Raw genomic sequence first — 12,299 nt, forward strand, 5'->3', positions numbered from 1 at the left:
GCTTACTTGCCCAATAGCCACAGACATTTCATTATAAAGCTAATAGTTCTAAAAGCAGTTAGTACTGTCAACTGGCTTTGTTTCAAAATATCATTTTTTACTGGTCCACCAGTAAGGAATCGTACTTAGTAGATATAAGAGGAGGCAAAGTAGAAAATCAAAGTGAAACAGGGTACAAATTTTATAATAATAAAGACAAAATAACATGAACACTGGACAATTCAACTATAACCATGAAATGAATGAACTCTGTAATAAGATACACAAACTGCACATTATTTTTAGTAGCAGAATACTCAAGAAAGTAGAGTAATAGGCAAGAATTAATAATGACATGTAAACACAACCATCAAGTTGAGTATTCCCCTCCAGGAGAATGATTAGTTTACATTAACCATATTTCTCGATAATATGCTACAACTACCAAAAAGGTAGCTCAGCAGAGGCGATATAAAGATTCTTATGGGTTGAGATGGGCTCAGTTTTTAGAACAGTTATGTGAATGCATCAGATATATTTTTTGGCCTTTTGGGTTATCTAAAAAAGTTAAAAAACAGCCTGACAGATTTGTTTTGAGAAATTAAATAAGCCTACTCCTCAAAAGAAACCAACAACTCCTTCCTCAAATCTTAAACTTACTTTCAGATTTTGAAGCATAAAAGGATAATGCATAATAACAGCAAGGAGAGATTATAGAAAGGTTGCCACATTACACACATTTTATAACAATTTCATTAAAAGGGACCATTGTCATCCATTGTTTCAGTTTGTGATAAGTATTTTTAAAGGTTATTCCACTAGCTTACTGAATTTACTAGGGTGAGGGTACCTACTAAATAAATGAAGTAAAGAATTTTTTCTTTGTTTTACTTAGGCATGATGATTTTAAAAGACTCAAACCTTTGCTGAAGACTCCTTGAGTTCGATGAGACTGTCCTGTAGAAAATGAATGGAGATGACAGGTGAGCTGGCATAGTTCTCAGAACCCAGAGGAACTTTGGGAAGTATGGCTGTAACCTGGAAATAAACCAGCTACTTCTTGTGAGGATAAATCTCATGATGTCATTGTTATATGAATATCAACAGTAAAAAACAAAAGCAAAACTATGTAATGGAATTGTAATGTTTAAAAAAAAAACTAAATTATATGTACTCATTGTAACAAACAAAAATCTTTCTCTGCTCAGAATTTTAAAATAAATGTCAATGCCACATTTTTCATAACACTGTATTTAAACTACAGATAATGGTAAGAGGCTTAAGAAAGCAAAATATTTTTTCTCCACAAAAAGTTTAAAATAGTGGAGATCACTGTGGAAGAACAATATTGCCTTATATTTTCATAGTTTTTCTTTAATAGGGAGGTTTCAAATTTTCCTTTACTTGTGACCTCCCCATAAATATATACACATTTTATCCTAGCCAGAAAACTCAGTGGCGTTACATTAACAAGAAAACAAAATGTATTTATAAAAGAGTAATCACTTTTTTTTTTTGCAAAGTGCCTCTAACGATGAATCTCATACCTCCCACAAAAAAAAAAAAAAGCACTTAAAAAAAGAAAGAAAATGAAATCAATTACGGTATTCAACCACAGTGCTCTTGATGAAGAATTAGTTAACTTAACAGGTTTAAAAGTTCAACGTACTGCAAATTCAAAGATTCCATGAAATTAGATGAGTTTAGAATTAAAATTAAATATGGAGCAAGGAATGGCTACCCTGAGTCTTCAAGAAGGCTACACCCACGATTTTGTGCTGCAGTTGAATGCCTGGGGTTTCTCTTTGCTGGGTGGTAGGATTGGATGCCACATCTGCTTTTATCGTAACGCAAGGTTCAACTTGTTGGGAACCCAATGGGTATAAACAAACCTCCAAGGGAAGATACAACAGAAGCTGCATGCTCACTGAATATACACAACTACAGGAGAACTGATCACCAAGGAGACTTTAAAATGGAACTCCTTTCAAGACTCCTTCTTAGAAGGCACACATCGGTATGATGCTCATCAAGAAGCTTGATGAATTCAGAGGTATCTTGTTTATCCTGTATCATCCAGGAAGTCTTCAGTGCTATATATTCTTCAATATTTATGCCGAAAAATAGGCTTCATTCTGCTGAAAAGATTCATTTGCTTGTAGCTACCATTGCACTCCAAAAAAGACTGCTTAAAGCAGTGAGGCACTTCTGGGTAAAATTTCTCTTGCACTTTGAAACACTACAAAATTAGTGCTAGGTCCTTGAAGTTTTAATATTTTTATAAGAAAAATACTCAATAGGAAAAAAATATCAGTCCACCAATATGTAAAAAATTCATTTTCTAATGCAATATAAAACCTCCAGTGGCTCCAGTGAATACTTGGCACAAGACTTGAAGGAAGTCAGGACACGTATTCCAAACAGGTGAGCCTAACATGGACGCTGCCTTCCTCAGGCTATACTAACCTTTACTGTTGAGGAATGTGATGGAGAAGGGTAGGTATCAATTTTGCGACGTTTTTGTTCTGTTGGGATGAAAAGAAATAGTCACAATAAGGTATGTTTCCACTTTTTTCCACAACTTAAAAAAAAAATCACCAACTTCTAAGGTTATCAAGTATTAGTTCCCCCTACTAAAGTCCCTAAAAAACTTGCCATAATAACAAGACAAGAACTAACTTTACAACAACCAAAGGTAAACAAATATAAATCAAACTTGCCCCTTTCAGGCTCTGCAATATCTGATCGGGGAACAGGTGACTTCAAGGACCCAGAAACTGGTGTTTTCTCTCCTCCTTTAACATTTTCCTTTGATTTCATTTCCTTTGCTATATCTCTTTCTCTGGATGGCTCCTTCTCTCTTTCCTTTTCTTGAGTCGACTTTGATTCTACATTGGGGACAGTGGTCTTGAATTTCTCATCTTTAGCTTTTTCTTCCTTCTTGAATTTTTCTTTCTCTTTGTCAGACTTAGGTGTTCTTTCCTTCGTCTCTCTTGCTTTTTCATCTTTACTTGGCCGTTCTTCCTTCGGTTTTTCTTTACCATCTTTACCAAGTACTCGGGCCTCTGGAGTAGTAGCTGGAGTCTTTTCTTTTTTCTCTTTTTCTTTCTCTTTCCCTTTTTCTTTGTCATTTTCTTTAACAGCTTTGCTGCTTAAGAATAAAAACGTGACATTTTAAGACAAATGGTCATAAAATACATTCAATGTTATAAATCATAAAGCATTTCTTACTGACTGACTTCAAAAATTCTAGAACTATGAGTAGCCCTTTAAAAACTAAAGGACAACTTTAAGACAAGTAAAAAGGAAGTACTTCTTTATCCAGTAAATAATAACCAAATTCACAAATAGCAGATTAAAAAAGAATAATTAAAGTGATGTTAGGCCCTTTTTTTGTACATGTTCATAACCTTTGAGGATTACAAAGTAACAACCAAAAACTATCCCATAAGCCAACCAAGGGTGCTACCATCAGGAACTAGATTACTTGGCTGGATGGATCACTGGTCTAAATTAGTAGGCTTCTCTCATGTTAATTATTCTTACCCAGATTGTACACAGCAAACACTCAATCCTAAAATTTTTTTTTAACTTCACCACATACATTCCCCTGCATATCCCAGCAGAGGAAACAAAGTCAGTCTCAGCATTATACAAAATGTGAGAATGGTAAGCACATCATCAAAACAGCAATACAGACAAAATTTCTAAGTCCAACAAAAATGACTTCCATAGTATTCATCTATCACCCTCTGTCATTCATGTCTAATGAGGCTGCTTAATCATATAAGAATTCAGAATTTTGACATACAGCACAGTGTTCCTACCTGTTAGAGCCACTATTTCCATTGCTTGAATTCCCTTTTGGTGTGGCACTAGAAGCTTTATTAACTGCTTTCACACCACACTGAGATCTCTCCCTTGATTTATCTGAAATAAAGGTAAGGTTTTATTTGACAAGCCCCTAGATGTAAATAAGCTACAATTGCACAGCAAAATGATTAGAGACTAGATAGAAAGAAACAAAGGGCTGATCACTTCTTGACAGTTACATACTCCTACTTAGGGAATAAACAAGTAACACTAAGCCAGCATTTTACTTGTCATGTGATACAAAACATTTCAGTTTGCTGAAACAGAATGTATTACTTATAAATTTCTACAAATAAGCATACCAGTCTCCTCGGTGCTGCTTTCATCCGATTTAGATGCACTTCCTACTGATGATGAAGAAGGCCCACCGCCAGGCCCATTTTGTACACTGGCAACTGCATTCCTCGGAGGGGGGTCTTTGTGATGAAACTCATTTTCAGGTATCATGTATGACTTTCTACTTTTCAACTGCCCAGAGTAGCTGAAAGTCGCACAAAGTGTTTAAATATACAAATACAAATCAAAAGGCACAAACATGGGGTTTAAAAGAATAAAATTAGCAAGTTATTCACTCTGCTACTTGATTCCAGAGAATAAAAAATATCAATTTTCAGCAAGCTCCTGAATGTCTTTGTAAGAGAACCTAGATGCTTTCTTAAAAATTTCAATGTAAACTAATCCTTCAACTAAAATGCCTTTTTTCCACTATTGAAGATTTGATAACTCAACTGATGATAAAATTACATTTCCTCCAAACCAGGATATACTATATATGATTTGTGAAACTATCATCCAGTATAGACCGGAAGCTGATAATCAGAAGTGACAACTCTCACCAGCCTGTGGGAACATGATCGCATAATCTCCTGAAGTAAGGCAGAAGATAAACTTCAACACTGTAAGACATTTTAAAGTCTTCAGAATCCTTCTGTAATCTAGTCTCATAAATCACATTAAAGTATAATTGTGTTACCCCATAGCCAATGCATATAGATCTGGCCTCTTCTCTTTTTCCTCTTGGCAGATTTTATGCACTCTTCTTTCCAAAGCCTGACCCAGATTCAGAACTTTTGGGTACCAAGGAAGTATTTTTGTTAGCACAATCAAGATATTCCTGATGTGAGTATATTCGCCTGTTTCAAGGCAATGTACCGATGCCTACAACAAACATTTTAAGATCTGTTATTTAAAAAGTATAAGTATGAAGAGAAAAAACCACCTTTGAGAAATACAATTTTTTTCTTACCTTGGTTAGTTTGTAATGCCATTTATGTACAACGTGTCGAAAATTTTCATAGTCTAATTGATCAGCTTTATTTCCACCATCAAAACCAGTTGCCCGTAATATAGTAAGAAATCCTGGATAATTTCCACATTCCTAAGGGCAAAAAATAGGCTGTCACTTTTAAAGAAAAATTCTGTCCTCCAAAATAGCAGAAGCTGAAACTTAAGTAGACTAGATTAATGATTCCATGTGAAAACATGTGTATTTTGTTTTTGTTTTTTTTTTGTTGTATTTTGAATGATAGGTAGTTTTCACAGAAAGATTCACCTTATTCAATGACATTAATTTGAAATGCCAGTTTGAGATAGGATTAAAAATATAGCATTTTTTTAATAATGAATGAATTGTGCTTAAATTTTAAACATTGTTTTACAACTGAATCTTAAACTCAGCTTCTCTTTTAAAACTGAACCCAGAGCTTACTGGAAGCGGTCATTATATACATGGTAAATGGGTAAAATATAAGAGTATTTGTCATACCTTTTCATATGTGGCTCTATCACTGTGCCACCTGGTCACAGTCTCTAACATGCAGCAAAGGAATCTCCCATATCGACTAGCTTCATTTTCAGTACAGCTTGCGACTGTGTAAATTATATCAGAGAAAACCTACAGAAAACAATGTGTGAAAAATAAAAACAAATCAAGGTCAAAATTAGTTCAAAATATTAGAAGATCATGTAATAGCAAATCATAATAAACTAAACAGGTAAGTTTAGTCAAAATGCATCTTCCCCTTTCATATTCACAATTCCAGAGACCTTTAAAGATTCTGGCTTTTGTGAGGAAATAGCACATTCATAAAGCAACAATAACAACAACAACAACAAAACCACTTTTATAAAGAAAGCTGATTTACAATGAGGGAAGAAAAAAACTATCATTATTATTACAACATAACTTCTTTAACAAAGACTTAGCCATAGATATTACTGGGGTTAAGGGGACAGTAAGCAGAGGCGAGGCTGATAGAAACTAGAAATAGGCAGCTGAGAGGCTGTAACATACATCATGTTTTTAAACCACAAAATGCAGCAATTTATTATTATGAAAAAAGCCAGATGCAAAAATCTGTGAATGTGACCATATTGAAAAGCATCCCTGCTTTTATATATGTGCAAAAGTGTAAGCTTTTTCGTTGTTTCTTGAGGGGGTGAAGGTTAAAAATGGAGAAGAGAGTTCTACCTATTATGACAAACATATAAACCCAAATGTTGAGTTAATGGATTAACTAGGGGTGCTTATTATATATCAGGCACTACTCAAAGTGCTTTTGTGTATAGTGACTCATTTATTCCTCACAAGAATCTTATGAAGCAGGTACTATTATCCCGTTTTACAGATAGAAAACTGAGGCACAGAGAGGTTAAAAAAAACTTGCCAAAGATCATATAGCTAGAAAGTAGCAGAGCTAGGATTCAAGTTCAGGCACTTGGCTCTTGAGTTCATGCTTTTAACCACACACACAATAATACCTCTATAGATTATATATAATGTTTAGCTATCTTTGTGTGAGACTTTTTTTTAAAGGTTGCAATAAAAAGAACTTACTCGATCATAGCAAAGAAGTGTGGAAAAATTTGGAGTTTTCTGTTGATGTACCAATTCAACAAAACGAGCACAGTAAACAGCATCAATTGCTGAAAAAATACATCGAGGAAATATACACAGCTGTAGAAATTTTGTGATGGTCTCATTTTTGGTAGATTCTAAAAATAAGGGAAGAATATATTAAGTGGTAAACTTCTTCCTCAAGTGCCTCAAGGCCACTAAACATGACAACATAAACTTTAGTGTAGAGAATGATATAAAACCACAAACTATTTATAGTTTGTAACCAAAAGGTCATGCCTGGGATAAGACTTTCATTTTCACTCTGTGGACATTTTTCTACCTATAATTTCTCCAGAGATAAGATTTTATACAGAAAAGTTGAATGATAAGCTGCCAATATTGTAGTTTTAAGTTAATTAATTTCACCAGCAAATTAAATCTGTTCCTTCAGTGAACATGTGAAGTCGACTCTGCGTTAATGAATAACCAAAGAATGGGATAGTGAACACTGAGTTGAAATACAAACATAATATACTTCAATACCTCCAAAGTTATAAAAGTCTGCTTTTTTAATGTAGCAGTGGCAGAAATGTAACAATTCCAACAACTTACTTGCTAAAAGCCAATTGTCCTTTTCCAGTTTCAGTCTCTGTAGCACTCGCTGTACATGTTCCATCTGCTTCTTTTCTTCTTCAAGAAGCTTGTCCTGAAGGGCAGTACATCGCTCCTTCTCTTTTTTCTTTTTATTTGGAGGCTACAAAGTATAAGTTAGATACTTTTCTAACTACAGGCACATTACCTCTCCTTCTAATTAAAAAATTTGAGGAGATAAATGCTGATATCTTATACTAATTACTTCAACAGGGATGTTTAGGAGTCCACTTGGATGTGCTTTGACCTCCATTCAACAAATCCGAGACAAAGTCAGTCTTCGTACACTATCAAAACAGGATACCTTCTCAACACTGGTACTTTTACTCTGAGGCATGGAGTCATCTTTGATCCTTCCTTCTCTGTTCCAATATTCTAACTGCTTACAAGTCTTTTGCATTCCCACTACCTCCACCATAGTCTATGCTCTCAGTACTTCATAATGAATTACCCAAAAAGCCACCTAGTTGGTCTCCCGCCTAATGCCAGTCCCTTGCCCTACCAAACATATCCTTCATATCACTGTCACGAGCAATCTGTCTAAAGTACCATTTTTACCATTATCGCTTCCCCACTCAGGAATCTAAAATAGCTCTCAATTTTATCAAGCCTTCCTTTTTTCTTTTTAAAGTGCATTTTAAAAAAATAATTATTTATTTGGCTGCGCCGGGTCTTAGTTGAGGCACGTGGGATCTTTGTTGCAGCACGCAGGATCTTTTAGTTGCGGCATGTGGACTCTTAGTTGCGGCATGCGTGCAGGATCTAGTTCCCCAACCAGGGATCAAACCCCGGCCTCCTATATTTGGAACGCGGAGTCTTAACCACTGGACCTCCAGGGAAGTCCCTCAAGCCTTCCTTTCTAACTCTCATTGCTCTACATCACCTGGCCCCAACCTAACCTTTCAAATTTATCACTAAGTCCAATCGCCACAGTAAAAGTGGTCTCTTTAAACCTTAGACTACTTCATACCTTTGCTGAAGCTTTACAGTCGCCAATTTGCCTCCATATTTCCAAACTTAACCTATCTTCAAGGCCTATCCAGTTCAAGACTCACCTCTTCAATAAAGCTTTCTCCTAAAGAATTCTCCTTTGGGGAATTCCTATTGCTCTTGCAATCAGAGTTAAGTAGATCATTTTAAGTTACTAACACAGCCCTCAAATACCTTTTGATTGGTCATAACCTCCACGTACTCACCAAGCTTCTGCCCCACCCATGGAGAGAAAACCTCTAAACCCACTTAGAAAAACATTATGTAACAACAAGATAGGAACCTGAGCTAATACAATTCCAAAGTACGGATAATGTTGAATTAATACCATGAAGTTATTGTACTTGAGCTACTAGAACAAAAACCTACCATTTCCTGATTGTCATCAATTGCTTTCATCTGGACTTTAAGTTTATTGACTTCCCGTTCATAGCTGGTATGTGGAACTGCAAGGTCATACATTGTCAATGACCAGAATGTGGCATAGAATTGAGGGCTGATGTCGTCCCAGACTTTGGAAACATGTAAGGAAACCACTGCTTCATGGACAGGAGCCATCACCATTTCACATGATGTAATGTACTTGTGAACTTTATGTTGCTGTTTACTTCCCTTCTCTGATTTTTTAAGTTCATCATACTTTGACTGGAGATAAAAAGTAAAAACACACACATACAATATAATTTATAGCACTGATTTTCATAGTATAAAAACCTAGGTTCCCTTTTCAAGAATCAGAAGATGACCAATCAAAACTGTTGTAGGAATTCTAATTTCTTACCAACAACATTTCTTTTAAGATAAATCATCCCTGGAAGCTGTTTCAATATTTAGCCCTGTGTGCTTACTATGAGCTTTTCCGAAGATTCTTATTGCATCTGACCTGTTGAGTAAGTGAATAGGGTATGTGGGCCCCCTCTCCATTTCCCCCACCCTACTCTCTCTTGCTGTTGCATCAAGGATTGAACATGCAGGGTTTCCACTCCTGCTTTTGAGATATTCAAGGGAACCAAGTAGAGGGTCTTAACACTAGTAAAGAGGCAGAATGGAACCAGTAACAGCCAACCAAAACAGAATGTTTTATCGCTACATGTAGCCCCTATCATCTGTTACGATTTGTCAATTAAGAAGCTGGATCAACACAAAGAAAGGTTATGAGTGAGAACGTTACCATAAGACTGCTAAGTAGGGGGACAAACTGTCCAGGTTTTCCAGTGATTGAGGGGTTTCCCAGGATGCAAGACTACAGTGCTAAAACTGGGAAAGTCTCAGGCAAACCACGACCAACTGGTAACCCTATTGCTAAGTTAAATTATGATTTTCTCTAAATGGCTATGGTATACTGGAGTTTAAAGCACGTGGGAACTGACTCAACCACAGCTTTATTTGGCCTGATTGGTTTATCCTAATTTGGGGGAGAGTCAGAGGAAGGCCATACCCTTAATTGTATGAGAAAAAGAATCTGTTAGTACAATGGGAGGGACTACATATTAGTTCAGAGAATGTGTGTCAAACATAAAAAAGAAAATAATACAAAGTGGAGTTGTTGCTATTATCTCATGCCCTTCAGTCTCTTTGAGACGAAAGAGCTCTCACCCAGAAAACTGTCTGGGTTAGGCATCATCCCTGAAGACGAACCTAAGAGGAGATCTAAAACTAGCTACTTCTTTATGCTAGAAAGCCCTTAAATCGTTTACATTTTGTGCTAAACATGGAGCCCAGAACTAGAAGGTCTGAAGTCAAAGGTTCCACTCCCAGTCCTGCATCGTGACGGGCAAAGAGAGTCTTGGCTCCTTGCAGTCCAGCTGCCGCCCTCCTGAGTGCTCCATACCCCAGGCTCACTGGATTGAAGGCATACCAAGTACTCTTTGTTCCACAGCGTATCTCAAACAGGCTCTGAGAATCATACAATTACTTTAGAAGTGGGAAAAATTATCTCCTGTTTTCCCCATTTTAGAGAGCATGCTGGTAACTACTTAGGCCACATAGGTGGCAAAGCTATAAATATAAAGAACATTACTTAGGAGAGAGGTCCCAATTACACCAGAGACCTGAGAGAATAGCAGCTGGGATAAGAAAGGCTTTTAAATTTTTGAGGGTGGGTCCTATTGAAGGCAACTAATATGAATCTATGTGAACGGAAAGACATCTGTTGAGGTTCTAACAAAACACAGAATAAAACAGTGATGAAACTACCTGCATAAGATAGCTTATCTACCTGATTTGGTCATATTTAGAATATGAACTAGGAGAAAAGTCTTTCTTTCAGACCAGTGTTGCAAGGTGGCTCTCAGCAATTAAAACTGAAAATTAGGTTATAGGTATGACAGTGTTATATGATAGCCCCAGTCTCCCTAATCCTTTGGTTCTGAATCTGTGACTTCTATTTCCAGGCACCCCCCCTCATTCCTATCTAGTTGAAAAAAAATAGGCTTGATCAGAAAAGACGGCTATACTGCATATTTGCCTAGGACAAATATTTCCTTGCCTAAAGTCAGTTTAACCATTCTTCAAGCTCACATCTTCAGTCAAATGGATAAGTATAACAGCTCTACAAAGTCACCTGGGGAACTAGACCTATGGAATAGAACTGATATCCACTGTTATTGTACTTTTTTTTGTTGTTTTTGGCCGTGCTGCGCAGCATGCAGTATCTTAGTTCCCCAACCAGGGATGCCCCCTGCAGTGGAAGTGCAGAGTCCTAACCACTAGACCACCAGGGAATTCCCTGCTGTACTTCTAATTACTGTTCAAAAAGCTCTTGGCCTAACAATGTGAGCAGTGTTTGGTTGGCTAAATTATTCCCATCAAAGCCTGCCAATAGTCAATTTATGGAAGGGACCTAGCAGCCCTCTAATACTCATACTCTCTCATCAAAGGTTCTTCAAGAGGGGCTTTCACCCAACAGGCAAAAGCAAGGATCCCTAGGAAAGCCTGGATGCCCAATCCAGTGTAACCAAGGTTGCCGAGGAATTCCCTTTCCAGGGGGTGGCATGTGGCCTACCCCTGATTTGGTTGTATAGCCACCTCTGTATAGTTCTCTGTTTTTCTCCTCAAACTTGAAAGGAAAATGACATTTCTTGTTTAGATATTTTTATCTCTTAAATGACAAAGACACAATATTTTACACAGGCTACGGAAAAAGTAGCTGTTGGTATGAATGACCTGCTCCATTTTCTGACCTGGAAAAGTTCAGCCAACCTCAGGCAACCAGGTGTTCCTGTTTGCTAGGGTTCAATAGCGCTGATTAGTGTGTCACTTCTCAGTATAGCACAGGGCAGGTCAGAATTTCTGAGATGAAGCAATTCTCCCACCTCAGTCCTTCAAGAAATCAGGTCCCCTGTTGTATAGCTGAGACTGATCTACTGTGGGGTGGGGCGACAACACAGAACATAACTACACAAAGAGAGCATAACAATTTTCTGGATTGAAAGAGTCTAAAGGAGAAGAAGCCCAATCCTACTCCCTTATTCCCTTTTTCCCTCTAGAGAGTACAGCACAGTATTACAAGTGATAAATGAATCAATTAACATTTAGTTAGTTGTTAGAGGTTAAGTGTGAGACTGTAGCAGTTGATATGTAAACACTAACAGCTGATGGTTGATTAAATGATCAATTAGATCCCAAATTTCTCAGCACCTTTTCCCCCACTATACTACACAGCCCTGTATCCCCACTGGGAACAAGAAGGGAGCCTACTCAAAGATAAAGGAACAAGGTCTTCCCCAAAACCTGTAGTGAAAGCCTTGCATAGTACAGACTTAAAAAACAACAACAGATAAACAGAAGGGCCAGAATCTAAGCCTACAGAAAAATGAAGAATATGCTTGGGCTCCAGTCAGAGTGGGGAAGTACCACAGTTTCCAAACAGAGTACTGACCATGGCCCTGAGGGAAAAGGAAAAGTAAATTCCTATTAGAGGTAACTGCTTTAAAGGGAAGAGTCCAGGTGGCAGATAGAGAAAAGG

The 12,299-nt window shown here is 37.1% G+C and overlaps 1 protein-coding gene across 10 annotated transcripts in view; it reads right to left on the minus strand.

Annotated features, from left to right (window-relative positions):
* The window catches only part of THOC2 (THO complex subunit 2), a 122,229-nt gene that overhangs the window by 12,419 nt on the left and 97,511 nt on the right, over window positions 1–12,299 (minus strand). For 3 of the 10 annotated variants that reach the window (XM_024128169.2, XM_055081710.1, XM_024128166.3), the window contains 11 exons: window positions 8,702–8,977; window positions 7,304–7,445; window positions 6,689–6,846; window positions 5,618–5,746; window positions 5,099–5,230; window positions 4,826–5,010; window positions 4,155–4,333; window positions 3,807–3,909; window positions 2,700–3,130; window positions 2,446–2,504; window positions 901–936 (listed from right to left, as the gene is read on the minus strand). In XM_024128169.2, the coding sequence (XP_023983937.1) occupies window positions 901–936; window positions 2,446–2,504; window positions 2,700–3,130; window positions 3,807–3,909; window positions 4,155–4,333; window positions 4,826–5,010; window positions 5,099–5,230; window positions 5,618–5,746; window positions 6,689–6,846; window positions 7,304–7,445; window positions 8,702–8,977 (1,830 nt within the window). Of the gene's footprint in view, window positions 1–900; window positions 1,033–1,720; window positions 2,505–2,699; window positions 3,131–3,806; window positions 3,910–4,154; window positions 4,334–4,825; window positions 5,011–5,098; window positions 5,231–5,617; window positions 5,747–6,688; window positions 6,847–7,303; window positions 7,446–8,701; window positions 8,978–12,299 lie in introns of all 10 variants that reach the window. The other 7 variants (XM_024128163.2, XM_055081708.1, XM_055081706.1 and 4 more) reach the window with 5 other exon arrangements.

Source organism: Physeter macrocephalus, chromosome 21 (assembly GCF_002837175.3).
Source record: "Physeter macrocephalus isolate SW-GA chromosome 21, ASM283717v5, whole genome shotgun sequence".
In the NCBI taxonomy this organism is placed as follows: Eukaryota; Metazoa; Chordata; class Mammalia; order Artiodactyla; family Physeteridae; genus Physeter; species Physeter macrocephalus.